General features: G+C 43.3%; 1 protein-coding gene and 1 non-coding gene across 5 annotated transcripts in view; both read right to left on the reverse strand.

Annotated features, from left to right (window-relative positions):
• kirrel1a (kirre like nephrin family adhesion molecule 1a) overlaps window positions 1-18,247 on the reverse strand; it is a 36,301-nt gene extending 18,054 nt beyond the window's left edge. For all 4 annotated transcript variants that reach the window (XM_034210565.1, XM_034210562.1, XM_034210563.1 and 1 more), the window contains exons 1-2: window positions 17,952-18,247; window positions 770-919 (exon numbers count right to left, since the gene is read on the reverse strand). In XM_034210565.1, the coding sequence (XP_034066456.1) occupies window positions 770-919; window positions 17,952-17,997 (196 nt within the window). In that variant the 5' untranslated portion in view covers window positions 17,998-18,247. The remainder of the gene's footprint in view (window positions 1-769; window positions 920-17,951) is intronic.
• Window positions 18,248-20,100: 1,853 nt separating this feature from the next.
• On the reverse strand, window positions 20,101-20,174 carry trnar-ucu. The gene has a single exon. It is a non-coding gene; the product is annotated as a tRNA-Arg (tRNA).
• Window positions 20,175-21,439: the final 1,265 nt, after the last annotated feature.

Genomic DNA, 21,439 nt, shown 5'->3' on the forward strand with positions numbered 1-21,439 from the left:
CAAAAACACTTTGTCAGCGTACATTAGCCGTCACAGCTACATCCACGCAATGTCACACTGGGCGAGCGTGGATTTTCAAAATGCTGTGAGAGGGTTTAGTATTTGAGAAAATCACATTCCACATCTGTAACATCTGAAACAGCAGTTAGCAGGGCTGTTACAATCCGCTTCAAGTTGTTCTGTGTTCAAACCCGGTATTTCTATGTATCTGTATTAACAGGGTTCTAGCAGCAATCTAAAAGCATCATTTATAAAAATGAAAAAAAAGAAAAAGAAACTGGAAGCATCAAAATCCTAACCTAAAAATAATGTTGCACTTACACACCAGTAGAGTGTTCATTTTTAGACCTACGAAATTGTAATAAAGACTGTTTTAGACCTTTTTACGCCCAACTTTCAATTTGGCAATCGAATGTAAGACCTTGCAAGTGCCAAGCGGTTTGAAATCCCTGGGTTGTCCCACCAAAAAATGTAAATACCAAATGTTATGCAAACTTCTAAATGTAACTTTCTAAATGTAACAGTTCCAGCAGAGAGCTCTGACCTTCTGCATTGTAACTGTTGCTGCACATGTCAATACAAACATAACAGTCTCCCTCTGCACCCTCTGAAAAGGGGTGAAACATTTCTACAGCTTTAAACATGCAGCTTTAACATGTGCCTATCAGCAGCTCCAATCTGAAAGTATCAGCATCAGCTTTGAGAACGCCATCTTAGTCACATGCAGAACGGAGTGAAGGATGCCTGAAGGGGCTGCATGATGTCTCACCCCGGAGGTCTTCTCCGATACCCAGAGCCAAGCCATCTTTGGTCCACTGAACAATGCCTGAGTAGTTGAAGACAACACAGGACAGGATCACCCTCTGGCCCCGCACCACCGACTGGTCTGCCGGCTCCTGAGAGAACCTCGCCGTCCACACTGCAGAGAAGAGGAATTGGGAAAGAAGAATAGGATAAGTTTGGGAATTTCTCATTTTCACTGTGTGTACATTGCAGGAAAACGACTCTGAAATCACCACAACCACATATAACTGAATAGCGTATTATTGTAACTGCGGTTTCATGGTTAATTGTTCGAAAACTGCATTCCCCCAGCAGAAATGAAATGCCATCTTTGATCACACGTTGGCTCGCGGCCATTAACTGCCGCCGCCGAGTGAAGAGCGGCGTGGCAAGGCGGAGGTGTCTCAGAGAAGAGAGAGTCAGAACAGAGTTGTTGGAGAAGAAGAAAGAAAGAAGAAGGACGTGGTTAACGCTGACTCAGGAGCTGGGAGATCAAACAGGAAACTTCAGCCATAGGGTTTCTCACACTGCTTTTCTTCCAGCTCTTGACTTTTAGTTCTTCAAAACTCTCCCTCCCTCTCTCTGTTTCTCCCTTCTTCATTCCTCCCTATGAGTCATCACACAGGCTTCCAATCCACAACCAAAACTACAGTGGTTGTCATTGTCTACTCTCTCCCTCTAGAAGTCCACTACAGTTGGCCTACAGACTGACCGACTACGATGAGTTAAAAAGCTTCAGCTATTGTCCCACGCTGTGTGATGACAAGTTGTAATTAGCTGTCCCTTGAAGACATGTCACCCTTACAAGAGATGAGAGGCAAAAACATTTACATTTTTTCCATCCTGCCTCTTGCGTTCATTTTTCTCCCACAAAGACTCTCGTACAGTGGATCATTAACCCAATACTGCAAAGCACACCCCCTCCTTCTTCTGCCATTACCTCTCTCCTTTATTCCCTCTCTATAATGTTGTATGTCCTTTACCCAAATTGCTTTGCTTCACTCTCTGCTTTTCCCTCCATATGTATGCATCCCCACTCGCCTCCTTCACTTTGTACATCTATAATTCTGTCTATGAATGTCCTTTAGCCTGCACAGATTCTCCTCTACCTTGCCTCCTCTTACAGTATGTACGCGCCTCCTTCTTTCTATATACATATATAATACTGTATATGTCCTTTTACCCATAATGCTTTCTATTTCTGTGTTCCTCCTCCTCGCTGGTTGGAAGGGGGTTAGAGGCGGACTGTCACAACTCATTTATCACATTAAATACCAGCCCTCTAGCATTTTCTCTCTCCCGTTCCCCGTCTCTCACTTTTTCCCTCACTCCCTTTTCCTCACCTCCTACCATTTACATCTCTCCTTTTCACTTGTCCTCTCCAAATTTGTATCACTCCCCCCCTTTTTCCCATACACTCCCTCTCTCGTTCCCTCACACTTTTACCTCTGAGCCCTTCAGCACTTTTCTGAAGGTTCCCAATCCCATCTCACTCACTATTTTCTAACAACTGCCATATGCCTCCTCACCCCACCTCTCGCCTCCGCATCATGACCCTCGGTCCCCGATCTCTCATGTTTCCCCTCTCTTTCATAAACACGGACATGCACTTTCCCCTTATCATGTCAGATTCGGTGTGATTTGCAGAGGTACAATATGCCTGATAATACAATGGAACCCGGTCATGCAACAAGATTTCCTTACCAATCAAAACAATGGCTTCTGACAGTGCAGCGCATTCATATGCTGAACATAAAGGAGATGTGCGAGCAAGCTCAGTGAAAAGGGAATCAGATGCAGATGGGAGCTTTGCAGCATGCATACCTAGAATAATTTAGCGCTGAACCAAAAAATAATAATAATAGCGGCCCTTAATTTGATCCCTGAGGAACACCCAAATAAACTGGATTAGTGAATAAGGATAAACAAAGGAAACAACATGGCAACAACAACAATGGGCGTTGAAAGGGTTGGAAGTAAACACCAAGTCAAATAAGTAACAAAGTCTTTATTTGTCAAATGTATGATAAGACACTGAAATCATATTTTTTCCCCCACTTTTCAAATGGACACTATATTTTGGTTTGCAGAGAAATAAGAATGTATCAGGGTAATTTCTCCAAGAGAAGTTAGAACCTGGTTAGTTTGTTCCAGTTTTCAAATTGTGTTATCTCATATGTTTCATGGAGGTGATTAGTAAATGATGAGGACATAACACCTTAAAAAGGCCAAATAAATATTTCCTCTTTCAACCTCTTACTGAGGCTGAAAGATAGAACTTTGGAAATGTTTGTAAGGACGAGTCATCTAATGAGCAGATTAGCTGAAGATGAAGGTTTTATTCTTAATAAATGGTAGTTGAAATTGTTGCTCACTTAGTCATAAATATTTAAGGTTATAGAGAAACACTTCAGATTTCAAAACAAGTTTTAAGAGGCTATCAAGAGGGCCGTGTTGGAATTCTTTTAGAGCTCAACTATTACTGTAGTTGCTGCGTTTCAGTTGGCCCAAATTTTAACAACCGAAATCAATGACAGAGTTCTCGGAGCCCAAGGCGACAACCAACACTCCCAAACTCAAATATATTAATTTGCAAGGACTGGCTTGGAAAAAAAACCTAACAAAATATTGCTCCATTTTCTCAAGATGCATCATATGCTGGAATCTATGATGTCATAGGATTGTTTTAAGATTTTCTAGGAAATCTGGTATGTAGTCAGATATGTTCTGAGCCCATTGTAGCAATAGCACGTGGCAATAATGTACAGGGTTCTTACACCTTTCCAAAGTCAAATTCAAGCACTTTTCAAGCATTTTCAAGGTGCATTTTCAAGCTTTTCAAGCATCTTACAGCTGTTGTAAATTACATATTTATATACACATACTTATACTCAAATGATTATTTCCCTACCTCACATTAAATCAGATGTTCTTTATGCTATAAACAACCAAATGTGTGTTTCATGATAGCATTCTACTTGAGGATGAAAAATTAAAGAAAAGAAAACTAAGTTTAATATTTCAAAATGAGTGATCTGTACGTAGACTGGGCCTCCCATATAACCTGGCTGAGCCAATATAAAACAATCAGCCAAATAACTTTTCAATACATTATTGATTACTATTTTTGAGGTACTTTTAGGTTGGAAGTGAACATAAGAGGTAAATGGTGTACTTTTACTCCACTACATGTATTTAATACCTTTAGTTACTTTACAGATCTGGATGAATGATGTGAAATCTAATCAAGTGTTGAATCAGACTTTAGTTCCACCTGGAGTAAATCCACCAGCTACCCTGCAGTATACAAAGTCCTTCAAACTAGCTGCTCCTTTACCAGCTTCACAGCAAGCATAACAAAAGCCGGTGTTTCTCGTGAGTGTTTCCCCGGTACACAAACACAATACACACAAACGCAAAAATACACAAACACACACACACACTCGCGAGCTTCCCCCAGACCAGTAATACAAACAAAAATGTGTCTTCGGGTCAATGTGACTGATTTCGAGAGAGCAAGCCACATTTGGTTTAGGCACGAAACATAGGCTACTACCAGTAGAAATACATTGCTTTTAAAATCACTCTGTGTCGAATCAATAGATTATATTTTGTGACTATAACACGAAATGCCTTGAGTGCTTCATCCGCTTCATCCTCTGAACACCACACGATGGCGACTGTAACGCACATATTAACATAGGTACGCTCCTCTGAAATGATTATCCCCTGCAATTATTATTATCCCTCAATCGACTTCGCTATTCAGCTCGCTAACGTTAGCTTAAACAAACGTAACATGCAACGTTAGCCTAATCTAAAATGCTCTACTACGGCGTACCTTTCATGTGGCTCGTCAGCGCAGACTCTCGCATCGTTATTTTTTGCAAACTTTGCAGGAGGCTACTCGTGGGCTTGACCCTCGTCTTAGCCATGGCTTGTATTTGTCTTCTGCTAGCCAACGCTCGTTGAAACTGCAACCTCCTGGCACACAGTCATCTATCACTCTCATCAGAATACCCAGGTCACATGTAACAAAAACACTTGCCGGTCACGCACATAGCACGGGAAGGCCGCAGCGGAGCTGTTTTATGTAAAAGCGAAGCAATTAAGCTCGCTCAGACTTCTTTATTTTCTTTTAATCTAAAAAGCGAAGTAAAGCATTTACATTTTCAAGCACTTTATCCCAAATTCAAGCACCATTCTCAAAATTAAAGCACTTTTCAAACCTTGAAAACACCTCGCACAATTTCAAGCATTTTCAAGGATTTCCAGCACCCGTACGAACCCTGAATGTAGTGCAATTAAGGTGGAGAATCCAAAATATAATCAGCTAGATATTTTTGAGAAACTGTCAATAGAAACAAAGGTAATCACAGACAGATTAGATTTATGCTTACATTTCCTGTATGCCCCCTAATTTGATGAAACTCATTTACACCAATCTTATAAAGCATAAAGAGCTTTTTCTCAGACATACATGGGTGTTAAGCTAGTTTAGCTGGGTTTAAACTACCCCGCAACCCTGACAGTAGCCTGAGGACAAGCAAATCCTTTTCTCCACCAACTCAGATATGGTAGCTGGAGGTATTCCCTCATCTGCCTCAGTAAACCACAAACATAATCCAAACTGAATACTCCTGAGCGGAGGCTACACAATCTGCAGAGAAAACACCCATGCAAAGGCTGATGACTGAAAACACTGACTCATTTAAACATGTGCTCATCGCCTTCTGATTTCCATATTACCCAGTTAACACTTGTCAACATGAGTGTATGTGCGTGTGTGTTTAAAGAAGGAAATGTACATGCAGAGTGCAGTCAGAGCAAAGGCAAGACAGGAGAGTGTATGCTAGGGAGCTTGTATTCTTTCATTATGTGGGTTATGCTGCAGTGACAAATTTAGAGTGTCCTGATTTCTTTGAGTCACTGATCCCCAAGATACCACGGGAGACTCCGAATACCCTGTCCACGCGAGACCACGGTCACAAAAAGCTGTGACCGTGACCACATGGACAAACACAAACAAAGAAAGGCGGCACAGATGCCCTAACCTTCACCACATGGGCTAACCATGTCCTGTCAACAACACACACGCAAAAACACAACCACAACCCCACACATATAATCGACACGTAGAGGCGGTTTCCTGAACATGGATTACACCACGGCTCTGGCTAAACCGTCAAGCTAGTGGAGCATCTCCATCTCCTTTGGGAGCAGTGTTGTGTTAGTTACTGAAAACCAGTAACTAGTTACCATTACTAGTTACTTCATGTCAAAAGTAACTCAGTTACTTTACTAGTTACTTACACCCAAAAGTAATGCGTTACTGTGAAAAGTAACGTTTTCGTTACTGGAAAAAAGGGCTCCCATTAATTGGAGAATAATACAATCTGTTGATCAACTTGACATGCATTATATGCAATCTGGATTGCATCGATATTAGCTGGCTTTCCATTTTTGTATATTCTTTCTCCAGGTATTGGAAAAAGTTTTCCGTCCCATATGCCGTGTGCCGCCCGGACATGCTATCATGCTAACTAGCTCCCTGAAAGCGGGTGACTCCACTGTAGCAATAGCCTGCATGTGTTCCACAACATACCGTGCAATGGCTTTATCGACTTTTCCCTGGCTAGCAGTCCTTTGGTTAAAATCCAGCCGCTGTTGCTTAGGTGGAGGTGGAGTGGCGTCGGCTGAGTCTCTGTGGTCTTAGCTACTAGCTTCGTCCCAGCATGTTGTTTTTGCAGATGTTTTAAGATATTTGAATGACTGGTTTGGGCAGTAGATAGACTCTTTGACCCGCCAAGACACAACTTACATTTAACTAAAACGTTCTTTTCTTTGTGCTCGACAAAAGTGAAATAGTGAGAATATCTCCAGGTGGAGAAACTAGACTTGAGCTCCGCCGCCGCCATGATAGTCTTGTTAGTAGACAACACAAACACGCCCACAGCCCGTCTCCGCATGTGACACAGGAAGTATCTAAGTACATTTACTCAAGTACTGTACTTAAGTACAGTTCTCATCTCTGTTCGCCTGGCTGTTGACTATATAAAAAAACTAACGCAGTAACGGAGTAACGCACCATGTAGTAACGGTAACTGAGTTACTGAATTAAAAAAGTAATGCGTTAGAGTACTAGTTACTGCCAAAAATAACGGCGTTACAGTAACGCGTTACTTGTAACGCGTTAGTCCCAACACTGTTTGGGAGTGAGTCTCAGTTTAGTCTAGGGTTAAGCATGGCCTAGTCAAAGTTTGGAAAGGGATTAGGATTAAACTGGGGCCTAGGACAACAGCCCCTGCAGACACTGTGACACCAGCCTCGGCTTGTCAAAGCAGAAACAAAGCCAAAGGCGAGCACGCACAGCTTGGCCGGGTGAGTCACCAAATGCATGGCCACACGCCGCTATAGTGTGAACCACGGCAGCAATTTAGCCTAAGAGCACCTCTTGCACCATGCGATGGTGTTTTAATAGCAAGGTAATGAACCGTCAATATGTTGCATGCAAAGATGTTTGGAGCTATTTTTAGTAAGTGCGCTGCTCATAATTTGCCACACACCCTGCTGTTAGGTGGCGAATGTCAAAGCTGACTTTACAGCATTTAAATACAGGCTTGTCTCGCCTCTCTCTACGGGACAGGAGACGAGGTTGGAAGTGATGCCATGCAGTAGAGGCTTCTGGGAAAGGTCCACTGATGGCATCATTAAATCTGATGCTATTAAATAAAATGGCATTTGTATGGATTGTTATGCATCGATGTAATTATCCTTGTGTCTGGCCCCCTCCCTGTACCCCTCTGTACCCCACCAACAAAGTCCCCCTGTCTCCCTCTCCCTTGCTCCTCTCTAGCCAATTCCGTGCTTCGGCTGGATCACAGACTTGCGTCACTATAGCAATGGCTGACGTGTAAAGTAACTGCCCAAAAAAAGTTTTCTGTCTGTACGAGCGTGTCTGCGAGCGTACACACGTATGTGCATCTGTGTGTCTGATGAAATCCTCCCCAGCGCTCGGTACACCCATTTTCCTGAAAAAACATTTTTCAATGACCTCATCCTCCCTCCACCTATTCAATTAATAGTCAGGCGGCCGCACTGGTCTCTCATTATTTCTCTTCTTCACATTCCCCCCTTCACAATCTCTTCACTGTTAGGCAATCCGCTTCAAATTGATTCTGTTATCTGTCTAATTCCATATCTGCGCCGCATGTGGCCGATGTGTTGGTGTGATGGAGGGGCTCAGCCTGAAAATTAGATGCAGGAATAGGGGAACAAAGAGACGGCGAGGACCACAGACACAGAGCTGTGAAGTGCAATGGAGGAGGATGACATCATTGTTTCAGGACAATATTGCACCCTTAGGAGCCATGCGGTACGGACTTTGGCCCCCTTTTTTCTGTACATGACTGTACATAATACATCTTTGTGTCAGGCCATCAGTCAGTCCGATCTGTGCATCTCTCAGGGCGCATGAGAACCTTTGGATTTACTCCTGGACTTATCTTCTAGGTTCCTTTTTAATTCAGAAAACTTTCAATCACAAATGTTTGTTTAGGCTCTAGGGCTGAACGATTAATCGATTTTAAATCGAAATCGCGATTTGAAAGGATGCAATTATCAAATCGCAAAGCCTGTGATTTTTTTTCTTGTGTGTCAGTCATCTACACCAATCAGAAGTGCTGTGCTCCACATGTACCAGTCATTGTTAACCAATCAGAAGTGGCCCATGATAGAAGGTGATAGACAGATTGATCCAATCACCTGCCAAGTATTTTTGAAATACTTTTCCAAATGGCTTCCAATGGAGCTTTCCTAGATGGTTTGGTGAAACAAAGCATCTGAGTCAGGTTAGTAATGCTCCATCACATGTTTCTATTACAGGGTGAATCTTAAACTGAAGCTTGACTTTAAAGCAACCCAACGGAAGTTTCATGTAAGTTTAGTTCTTTCACTCGTAGCTCGGGCTGCGGGGGTGCTAGAGACGGGAGTATGTTGATGCGACCTTCCTAGCCGGAGATATGGCCGCATTTTACAATAAACTTCCGTTGGGTCGCTTAAAAACAAATATCGCAAATCGATTCGCAATCGCAATATCTGTCAGAAAAATCGCAATTACATTATTTCCCCAGATCGTGCAGCCCTATTAGGCTCCTAAAAAGCTGTGAGAGAGATTCAAGGATTTAAAGCAAGACAGCAAAAGGCACTTTAATTGTATACATGCACTTGTACGTATGTAGCCTTCAAATTAGGGGTTTCGTGATATACCGATATTGATGTTAATTTAGATATGTTATTTAGATGGATAGATAGATAGATAGATAGATAGATAGATAGATAGATAGTAGGGGTGTAACGGTACACGTACCCGTACCGAAATTATTCGGTACGGGCCCTTCGGTTCGGTACAGGTGTGTACCGAAGTGTACCGAACGAATATAACGTTAAATGTAAAAAATTGAGAACGTGAACAACTTTTTGGAAGTAATCTCAGGTGCTGCGTCGCAGCATTCAGAGTAATTTGCTCACATTGGGTTCAACGCGTCATAGAGCGAGCAAGTCATTTCATTGGATGAGAGGCATACTATGAGAGCTGGTCAGAGGGATGCGTTCAAATGTAATCAGTAATTTGAGGAACTGTCGAAAATTAATGGCGAACGCAGATAAAGTTGAGCTGAAAATCCTCCAGCATCATTGAAGTCTCCAGTTTGGGAACATTTTGGTTTCGCAGTTACGTACAAGGATGACGGACAAAGACAGGTGGACCGAACCAAAGCTGTTTGTCGGCATTGTTCAACTAACATTGGTTACGTGGCTGGCAATACATCTAACTTGCACACTCTTGAAAAGGCATCACCCGAACGTGAATATCACCGGTACCAAAAGAAAAAAGACTGAAGTGCAAACCCAACTCCCACTAGCATGTAAGCCTCCACCACTCGCAGAGAGTTCAGACCGAGCCAAAGCTATTACAAACGCCAAATATCCTTATGTTGCCATGTTAGCAAAGCGCTACCTGGCTGTATCTGCTACCTCTGTCCCTAGCGAGAGGGTTTTCTCCACATCAGGAGACATTGTTAGTGCCAGCAGATCTGCCCTTTCGGCAAGCAATGTGGACAAGTTCATTTTTCTTTAAAAAAAACATGAAAATACAATGACAAGCAAGTCCTAATGTCAAACTGGCTGCTTAGGTGCTAGTACAGTACAGTTCAAATACAGATTATTTCAGTTCATCGAAATGCTGCACCTTAATGTTTATTTTATTATATGTTGTATTTATTTGAGTGAATACATTATTCACAGTTTAATAATAATAAAAATATATATATATATGTTTTGTTTTGTGAAAAAAAATTCTGCGCTACCGAAAACGTACCGAACCGAACCGTGACCAAAAAACCGAGGTACGTACCGAACCGAAATGTTTGTGAACCGTTACACCCCTAATAGATAGATAGATAGATAGATAGATAGATACTTTATTGATCCAAATGGTGGGGAAATACATAAATATCTATAATAATATTGTGTAAATAGTCCAACTATATCACAGTTCCAATGAACAATGGTAGAAATGTATGTTACTGATATAATTTGTTTTTGAGCGATCTTGATAATATGATAAAAGATAATAATTATAGTGAGTTTTTTTGGCCAAGGTAATCCTGTGGTGGAGATCTGTTATTGTGACAGCCCTACTACTTACATTTTTATGAACGTATACATGGTGTAAACAATTTATAGACACGCAATAATTATGATCCTATAATCGTAATTTTCTTGAGGCCATGGTGACATCTTCAAATATCTTGTTTTGTCAGACTGACGCTTTTTTTGTCAAATAACTTCACATTTTTCAAATTGTTGTGAATAATGTTAGCCAACTAATCAATTAACCACCCACTGATGTCCTGCTCAAACCTATACATGTAGCACTTGAATGTATTCAGTCTCTCTTTCTATTTATGAGGGAACTTGACCACCTGTGCCTGCCTTCTCTCAACAACATGGCTGCCTGGAAAGGACGGCCATAATACCTGTAACCATGGTGACGGCGCTATATGAAGGAGCGAGATAGAGCGAGATAGATGTGTAGCGAGTGAAAGGAGGCGACCCACAGAGCCTGCTGACACTGTGTCACTCAAACACAAAGGTGACTCCTGGAGGTGGGGACGGAGCGGAGGGAAGATCAGGGGCAGAAAGATCCAGAAAGAAAGACACAGACTCCTTCCTTTGTTTGCCGCATTGTGTGCCTGCTCGCTCCCTTCCTCTGTCGCCGTACCTTGCCGTCCTCCCCTTTACTAGCAGTCAGCGACCTCTCTCTTTCTTCATCTCCATTGTGGCCTTGCCCCCTTCTCATTCCCCATTCACTTCCTTTTGTCTGGCAGGCATCGACTTAGAAATGATCACTCCTCCCTCCATGAACAACCTTATTCCCTTCCACCTTTCCACCTTCAATGTCTGCCCTTCTTTCCCTCCATCACTCCTCCTCCATCTCATTCCCTCTTTCCATTTCTATCAAAATGGTTGCTGTGGAAACAGGTTTATTTGGAAATGGCGGAAGGAAAATTATTCCAGTGCTTTGTCTGTCCATTTTGATACTACCATGTGCGCATATGCTCCTGTCAAGGTGTGCACGCTCATTTGTGAGTGTGTTTGTGCCACCCTCATATCCTCTGAGGCTCCTATCATACATTTCACATCTGAAGAGCTTTATTTGTACCAAACCTCTGTAACAGACATTGTTACCATAGCTACAGCCAGTGAGGACCACTGACACAATGACAGACACAGTGGCTATGGCAACCTCAGGATCAGTGGTGGGTAATATGATAATTCATGGACGAGGCATCTGACACATTACGGGCACATGAATATGCTCAAGCGATGGAAAGCCGGCCCGACGCTGGTAATCCACGAGCCTTTGTGCGGCCAACATGCTGCGCGGCTGACAAAGAATACTCCGCTGTAACCAAGGGTGACCATAACTAACAATAGCTGCCCTCTGGATAAGCTTGAACAAGGGGATACATACATATCAAGCTACTATTCTGCAGTATCAGAGTGCTGTGTAGCTTGTAGCACAGGGGTCGCCAAATAATTCAACTGGCACGATTGATATCATAATTAATCGATAATTCAAGGCAGTGGTTCCCAATTGATTTTGGGCAGCGACCCATTCCTAAAGCCACTCCAAATGCCACGTGATCCAGCAAGTAAACACACCCACCGTCAACTGAGACAGCTTTCAGATGGTCCACCTCACGTTACAGTAAAGCACAGTAATGGAATCCAGCAGGACAATTTTACAAGCAGCGTGCCACCGATAAATCACCTCCTCCAAGGTCTGCTTTAATTCAATCCAGTGTAATTTAATTGTATTGGTATGTACTGTAGCTTCTTGCAATGTCATCTGTCACAAACCGTCCAATAAAAGTCCGGGGCATTGACCTCTTCTAGTGAAGTAATATTAATACAGAGCCCCCTCGCCAATATCGCCACAAGTGCATACTGTCGCTTTGAAGAGGAGGCTTCTTTGTTTATGGCAAACACACTTAGTGACGAGAAAAGCAAAGAGAGCGGGGGATAATAAATCTGGGTTGACTAGTGTGGCCTTTTACATTTTAAAGCATTTGGAAGGCTTCAGAAAAAAACGGCTATTCCAATGTCCACTCATTAGACAAATGTAAAACAAGCTTTTTAGCAAAGCCATGATTGACTTTTTATGATTGAACAAATGTTGCTATTACATTTGAATATACAGTTACATTTTAGACAATAGTTTGCTTTTAAACTTTTAACAGGACAATGATTCCTGTGCAAATAAAACCAGGTCAATTCAAAAATGTTTTTCCTAATTGGTGTGGAAGAACTTGCCTGGCCCACACCCTATCATACAGCTATGGGATAGCCTGGAACGCTAACTGTGAGCCAGCTCCTATTCCCCAATATCACTGTTGGACCTCACTGATGCTTTGGAGGCTAAATGCAAGAATCCCTGCAGCCATGGAAATCATGAAACCATAAGAGTGGGGCCTTTTACAGCGGAATATTTATACCCCTGGCCATCTTTCATCTACTACACAAGATGTAAACTATCTGGACATAAAACCATGGGGTCAAGGTAAGCCTCAAGGGTATGGTATTAGGTTGACAGTGGCCGTCTTCGACAAAATACTGCATCTGAACATAATGGTTTTAATGACTGGATTTCAAGGCCATTGATGATTATTAATACTAAGAGATGGCTCACTCATTATGTGTAGTTGGCTACAAATTAGCCTGCAGGCTGTTCCAAGGGGACGGCGAGCATTGCCGTGCTGTGGTAACCGATGTAGTTGGACGGCTGACCCTAATGTTATCGTAAAGGGAAGATGGATGGAGTAAGTTGAGCCCCCCCCATCCCTCCCTCTGCTCTGTCCCTGTTGAGGAGCAGAAACTGGGAGAGCGGAGAAATGAAGTGACATCATCAGCGTCGGCCACATTCCTGCGGAGGGAGGGGGCGAGGAGGAGGGGGGAAGAAAGACGGAGGAAGAGGAGGAGGAGGAGGAGAATGTCCCAAAACTTTTGAGGTTACAGGACCAACATCCCTCCCTCCCCCATCCCTTTAAACACACACTCGCTCTCACACACACACACACACACACACACACACACACACATCCAATCTCCCAACCTCTGCACGCCTGTTATCCGTGTGTGTGTTACAGTACACGGCCTCCTCTTCCTCATCATGCGCTCCCTGTTTTAATTCATGTGCTTCTACTCCTGTCCCCTCCCCCACCGCACCCCCCCCCCCCTCCCCCCTCCCTCCACTCATACCACCACCCCCCCCCCCCCTTCCCCACTTCTCTTTCTCTCTCCACCGACCAGAGGAATGCAGGAACCACATCTGGAACTTATTAGAGAGCAAGGGAGAGAAAGGGGTAGATGGAAATAAGTAATGGGGGGGGGGGGGGGCGTGGAGGGGGGGGGGAAAGAGTCAGATTGGGAGAAAAAAGAAAGTCCAGGAGGGGACAGAAAGAATGAACTTTGGTAAGCATAAAAAGGCTCATGTTGGGAGGCTAAGAATAAAAGTTAACAGCAACACCGATTAGTGCCAATTAACCTCGGTGGGCACGGGGCAGGGGGGGGCTCGGCTGGCACCTCAGATGGGAGGGGGCAATCACTACAGATTCCTGCGCAAATGTAGTCTTTGAACCGGCCACGACCATATTCTGTCTGAATGAGCAGCTCCACTGTCACTACTGAGGGAGCAGTCAGGCCTGAGTAATAGTCCTTTTCTCTCTGCCGCTGGCCTCCTGACCACTCCCTCCCTCCCTCCCCCCCACCCCCCTCCTCCTCCTTCATCCTAGTCCCCTCACTCCTTTTCTTCCAGCACACTCTCTCTACCCACACTACAATGCTGCTCCCCCCTCCACCTCACCACCTTTAAAACAAACAAAAAACTCTAATCACTCTCCATCAGGCTTCACCCACCTGCCCGAAAGACTAGCCCTCTTTGTCTCCCTCCACTTCTCCCCGAAACAACTTTTTTCTGGCCCCACCCCCCTCTACCTCACCCCAAATTGGTCCTCGCTGCAGAATGTGGCCGAAAACAACGCCAATAGATTCAGTCAGATGTGATGAAGTGTTCCCTTCTTGCTCGGGGGGCTCTGCATAAAGAAACATTTTTAAGGGGATGTGGGTTTTTGGTCCGACGTCTTTTTGTAACTCAGATGCCCCCCGGCCTGTCAAACACAAACTGCATACGGGGACTTTAAATCCTGGGGCTTCACTTGATAAACCCGTAGCTGGTAAGGGTTGCTCAAATGGAAATGTGTGTACACTTTCTGTTGAATTTATCGGCGACCACAAGTTTGATAATGACTTAATTCTTCTGTACCCTATCAGGTTTTCACTCGAACATTTCAAAGGAGGCGTGCTAGCGGCAGTTCTTTGCACAAACGCCACTTCAAAAAGCATGACATGACACTCGTGTCCAAAGGAATGCCCTTAAACAAACATATGAAGAGAAAAGCAATCAGCGTGTCACACATTGACAAACACACGCTGGGATGGAAATCCTAAGAATTTGTTGATTGAATGGAACCCAATGGGGAACAACAGGCATGGATGTACATTATAACATCACGGGCTCCATTCCCAGATTGAGCTTTACAGCTGGTTCAGTGATTGCTTTCAGTGGCTGATGTCAATTAGATGGGTTTTTTTGGTAAAATGCATCATTCAGATCCCGTAAAAATCGTGACCTCAATTCGTGTTTAAACAGTAGGATGCACCAGAGAGCCATATCTCGCTCGCTGGGATCAGAAAATTAAAAACAGACTTCTGCCTCGCTACATGTGTCACTCCAAATCTACACTGCGCGCCGGAAAGCGTTTAGTATCGCACCACAGAATGGTTCGTTAGCCTTGAAACCATGGCAGAAAGGTCCGTGGCGCTATAAATAATTCTATAAATGTATAATCCACAAGATCCTCATTGAAGTTTCTTGAAGGGTTTGAGTTTCTGTAGGGTAGCACTTTTTTCTTCATTAGCCACAGTAGATAGTACTGCTCGTGTTTAAATCCCTCGTAGCCATTATCTGAGCAGAAACTACTTCTCCCAAGTGCACTTTTAGTGGTTTTTACTGCCCACAATGTTCCCATCCCTTTCTAACCAACATTAGTGCATCTGCATGAGCTTAATGAAGCGGAGGACTGGCTTTGTGAGATTAGCTAACAAACTAATCAGCTTTTTTGTAAAAAGACAAAAACAAGGTTTGTTTGCCGAACAGTCACTTCAGATATAACAGAATTTATTTAGATACAAATGTCAGAAAGAAACTGGCCAGATGCATCAAATAATAGAAATCAGCACTTCTAGTATCCCACTGGACTCTTTATGAGGCTTTTCTAATTCTTCATTGTTCACTTTTACAGAGTCATAAACATTGCACAGACAGTATAGTAATAATAGAGCCACAACTTTGCAGATCAACTCTTGAGCACCCTTTCTTTACTGGGGCTGTAAAAGCCCCTCTTAATAGCTGACTCTTCAAATATCTGGATATTTTCTTTGTGAGCCCAACACAGGAATCCGTCTGAGGTCTGTGATTCACCGCTCGGCTGCGTGATTCAGGGTCGGAGCGTGCAGTTGGGCAGCAGCAGCAGCAGCTCGTGGCCTCCGTCTTCACAAAAGGACGGAGGCTGACAAATGGCACACCTGCACCGGAGCCTTTGTCCGAGTCAGCATTCGAGCCTATGGGCTGTAGGTGCAGTGCTGCAAGTCCAACCGCCTCATTAGGAAGTTAAAGGCGTGTGTTTGCAATGATTGATTATGCAGTAACATTTAACAGCTGCATTAACGGTGCCGCTTGCTTGCGACTTATTACCAGGTTGGTTTGTAGATACCAGGCTGGGATACCGAATCAATCACTCCAATGGTGTTGCTGGTAAAGAACTGGAAAACATTCACCGCTTTAATTAGCTTCTCGACTAATAACTATCCAATCATTAGCACTGCTAGGCAATTACATGTGTGCAAATTGCAGGCCACGGAATACTGTTTTACTTGTCTAATGAAGAGATAAAAGTCTGCTCCCAAACCTTGGTATTATCTCTTTCGAGGGTTCCATTCATTTCAGTTTACTCCTCTAATGTTTTCAAAGCCAAATGACCACAGTGCAACAATTGAGACGTTACATTTATTACACCATTTACAATCTTACTGAAAGAAACAAAGCCCCATTTGCAGCCTCCTAATCTCGTCTCCGGGAAAGCCTTTGAGAGCAAATGTCTTTGTGCTTGAGATCCCAACATGGAGTAATGATGGATTACACAGTTGTAACAAGGCAACAACAGACAATGGGACACATGGTTTCACACATGTAAATGGAATGTGTGTGTCTGTTTATTCACATCTGCAAAGTGTTGCGGAACTAGTCATGTGGAATGAACGCTTTAGGAGTGGACAAACAGGGCAACAGCATGTGACAGTAGGGGTCTCGGTGGCGGGAGCAGGGGGTTCTGTGTGTTTGTGTGTTGCGACAATGCCGGATTGTGTCATTTTGTGGATTCTAGGAGCGCTGTATTTGTCGTAGAAAAGCATCCTGCACCTGTATAGATTGTGGTGGGCTTCCAGGAACATTCAACAATGCACTATGGGTGGATGCTGAGCATGACAAGCCTGGATGAGCGATACAAAGCCTGGCAGACAGGGTGACATCATCCTTTTCCATACCTTCTCCGAACACGCCCCCTACCTATGATGAAGTGGTCTACTGGCCGGCCAGTCGTGCACGCTCCTCGGTCACCCAAGGTAGACAATAGGAGGGAAAAAAGGGAGGTTTGCTGCGGCTGCGTGGCCACGACGCCAAACATGCCTCGATCAAACAGGTCGCTTATAGAAATTACAACCATCCTCATCCTCATCCTCCTCATCCTCCTGTCTCCCAGCAACTCGCTGCGATTATCATAAGCCTACCTGGCACCCCACAGGTATGGAGGGGGGGGGGGGGGGCAGATGCATGGGCTGCTGCTGCTGCACACGCCTCATTGTGCACAGGCAATCGAGATGGGCTTTGTGTCACAGGTAGGACACAGTGACAGTGGAAGGGTTAGGTGGGAGGGGGATACAGGACCCCTACAGGGGCTGGTGGCAGTGGTGTCATTGACTGACAAGCCATTCAGATGCTATAGCAGTGTGGAAGTGCTGCTGGCATGTAGAGCAGCACTGGTCAATCACTGTCATTCCCGTCACGTCCTCAGCGTCTCACCACGGCCCGTCTGAAAAGCGGCACCGCGAGGGCTTGTCATATGCAAAAGGTCATTAAGACTCGTGGGCACGCGCATGCAGCAGTAATACTCAAGTTGGACGCACACACGTTTTCGCACGCGGACAGAGGCGCGCGACAATGATATTTCGCACCCAAAAAAAAGTGTGGTGATCCATTGCTGCGGTGCGGACACGCAGTCACACGCGCCCTCATACTTACATGCACGCGCGCACACATGCCGCTTAAGGTGATCCATTGCTGCGGGAATGCTGTGAAATCATGTTTTATGCCTTTTTCGGCACACACACTTTATGAGAAATACAACTGTGTTAAACCCTCGCACAATATTGACACTATCAAAGAGTATTCACCGTGTGTAATATAGAAAAAAAAGCTAATGCAGACTTACCAGTTTGAAAACTCAACACCAAACTCAGGAGCAGCAGCCTCTGCATGGTTCAGCCGACCAATAAATCCGTTATTGGCTCAAACCTCCGTGAGGACAGCATCAAAAAGCGGGAGTTTTCTGACTTTGGTAATAATTAGATAAAGAACAATAATCCTCCTGCGTCGTCCCTCCTCGTTTGTCCCCTGTCTCGGTGTGGACTTGCTCAGCTTTTATACCATTTCACTGCTTTTTTCACCCCTCTCTTCTTCTTTGCTCTCCAGCGACAGTCCGTTTTCTACTCTTCACTGGGGCAGCAAGCAAGAAGGAGTAACACCGGAAACATCCGGTCGTCCCCTTCAAAATAAAACGCACATTGAACAAGATGATACATTTGAAACAGATGTTGAGGAATGAACATCAGTTAATAATAATTGACGATATATTATCAATAAATGCTGTATTCGTACAATTCGATATTATATTTGATAGCTTTAATATACTGTAGTCCTGTCCTGCCCTTGTGAGAGCCACCTCCATATAGAAAATAACAATTAACTAATTTTCTTAGAAAATAAAGACCATTTTAATCCAAATAAAAGCTTACAGTCCTGAAAAAACACACTTATAAGGATGACACATGTTGATGTTGTACTGTAAACCAGATATTCGTTAGCTACCTGACAAATAAATCAGAATAAAAGTTCAAACAATGCAACCCGTGCAACCAAGCTCTACTTCCGGTGTTGTCTTCGCTGTAATCTCTCTGATTTGACGTCATATTCTCATTAACGGGGCATTCCTCTCTCTCTCCCCCTCTCTGTCTCTCACGTCAGCAGCACCACAGCACTGCCCCCCTTTTCCCTTTCCCCCTGGATCTTGCACACCGGCAAAAAAACACATTATGAAGTAAAAAATTAAAACAATAAACAAGCTTAGAAAGGCATAATCATTTTTGACACATTTGCTGTGGTCGGTACTGCTTTGTTTCTTGTTTTTCACAATGTGACATTAGGACATGAAATCATTCTAGATACCCTAACTCACCTCTACAATAACAGAATCCTCCTATTTATATCATTTAGGCCTGATATGTGAGTTATGGTGATGTCACACTTAATTATGTTAAATAGAAGACAGCAAGCTCAGTTGTCACTCAATTTAATTAACCATAATGTCATTGTCACATGTTAGAAAGCTCAATATAGGGAACATGTATTGCATGAGATTCCTAAGTAGGGTAGTGAGATGTAGGAGTAAAAAGTACCAAATAAATACTCATAGATATTATTACTTCTTAAAATGATATTCCCAATTTAGTGGGGCAAGGTAGTGATGTCACTATGATGAAAGAAATAGCCCGAGCACATGATGAATAAACAGACCTGATTCCTATCACATAATGTAGGCTACATATTTTTGGGGATGGTTCCCTGTCACAGCTCGGTGGGTCTGCAGAGAGCCGGTCCTCAGGCTGAGGCTGGAGCGCCCCCTCGTGTCCTGAACCTAGAACGACACTGACAGAGCACCAAGAGGGACTGGGGCGATAATCCCACCATATCTGATGTTCCCAACATGCTGTCAAGGATTCTAACCTTAAATAGGTGCACTCATTTAAAAATTGTATTTTTAACATAATTGGTTTGTTTACACCGTTAAAGCTTCATAATAGTCTGCAGGAAGGCTGTTAATAAATACAAGTAATATCACATTTAAAACATTATAAATTAATAACGTGGTTTGTTTGAGAAAAATAGTATCCATGGAATAATAGTTTCATTTTAATTTACTCCTGTTAAGATGTCAAATAAAATTGTTCGGAGAGCAATTTTTTTCATGTTTTCTCAACATGAGAAAATAATGCATAGTAAGGATTTTATAGAGAGAGAAAAGGAATTGTATATTATCATGTAACAATGAGGCGTGCATGAGTAAACCTAATGAAATCAGGGTTGGAATACAAACTCAGAATTGTATTTGCTATAAAAATGTAACAGAATAGAGTACAGCATAGAAGGAATGGGATGGGGAGTGTTTCACTTGACACACTACAGCTCTCAATATTGCGCGCACAGTTATGATCATTTACAGCATCTGCTACCAAAACATCACCCTCATCACTTACATCTGATAAAAGTGACCGCAGGTCTGCCATGTGGCACACAGAGTGACTCATCTCTGCCGGGACTCGAACCCGGAGCCTCTGGATTAGAAGTCCAGCGCGCTATTCCATTGCGCCACAGAGACTGCGCCAGGATATCCCGTGAGTGGCACAGTTTTCATCCATATAGCCTCTCATACCGCTACTCTGCATCCCGCAGCATCAGGACCACTCTGAGCCGACATGTTGTTAGTTCCGTGTGCGACCACCAGAGGGCGCTGTTGCTACACCCTGGGGTGTGAGTCCCTCATAGATGAGTCAAGTTAGCTGGCGTACAACCGGAAGTCTAGAGGTCCCGTTTAAAAAATAAAAGTTGCCGCCACAGTTAATGGCATATTAGTATATCTTCGTAATCGAGGCTTTTATTCTGAAACTTCGCAACCCGGAATCTTCTTTAAATAAAACTTTTTAAATTTTCACCAAAGAGCCAAAATGGTGCCAGTTGGAGCTTCTGTTTCTCCGTGTACAAATCAAATTGAAATGTAAAAAATATTTGCGATATGACGGATCTTTAAGACAACAAATCGAACATCGGCCAGTTTAAAGAAAGCCAGTGCTACAACCATGTTCAACAAATGCAATCAGAAAAACGAGAGGATAGTGTTTGCTGCTATGGCTATTAAAAATAGCTCAAGGAAATATGTCAAGTGTTTAATTACTATAATTGGTATTTGAGTCATTTTAATGGTTTATTAAATTATCGTTTTTCAGCACACATGTATAGGCCCTACTCAGTGTCTTATTTTTGAAATAGTGCAGCACTCACTGTATAGAAACAGTAGGCTACACAGTCTATTGTTACACCAGGATTGCATCAGATACATATAATTCCCCCCCACCCCCCACATGTGCCACCATGATTAATTGCTTGCCTAAGTCCACGAGTGGGAAATATAACCTACGTATTCGTCCAGTATTGGATCTTCTAAAGTTTCACCATCCCGGAATAAAACAATAAATCTAGGTTATTGGGTTATTTTTCAATATTTGGCAGATGGGACCAAAGGTGTAGCTCAACAGGAACCTTTGATCTTGTGTTGGGTAAAATTGACTCTTAAAGTATGTGGGTCACACTGCAGCTTTTCTAGGTAAAATACTTTGATAAATGGTAGTTTTAAACACTTTTGCCTTTTTACTTCTGATGCTAATTGATGTGAGTCCCATGGTCCCCTGAAGTGGCTGAATTACTTTAAATATAGTGTATTCAGGTTTACAGCCCTGGTGTCATCCCCACAGCACCCCCCATTTGAAACATGTTCCCACGGCTATGTTTCTTGCCATCTACACTGTTTATGTCAAGGACACCTTCTGTAGTAAAACATAGACCCAGTCAAAATTCACCATAAAGGTT

The sequence above is a fragment of the Gymnodraco acuticeps genome, unplaced genomic scaffold (genome assembly GCF_902827175.1).
Source record: "Gymnodraco acuticeps unplaced genomic scaffold, fGymAcu1.1, whole genome shotgun sequence".
Lineage (NCBI taxonomy): Eukaryota > Metazoa > Chordata > Actinopteri > Perciformes > Bathydraconidae > Gymnodraco > Gymnodraco acuticeps.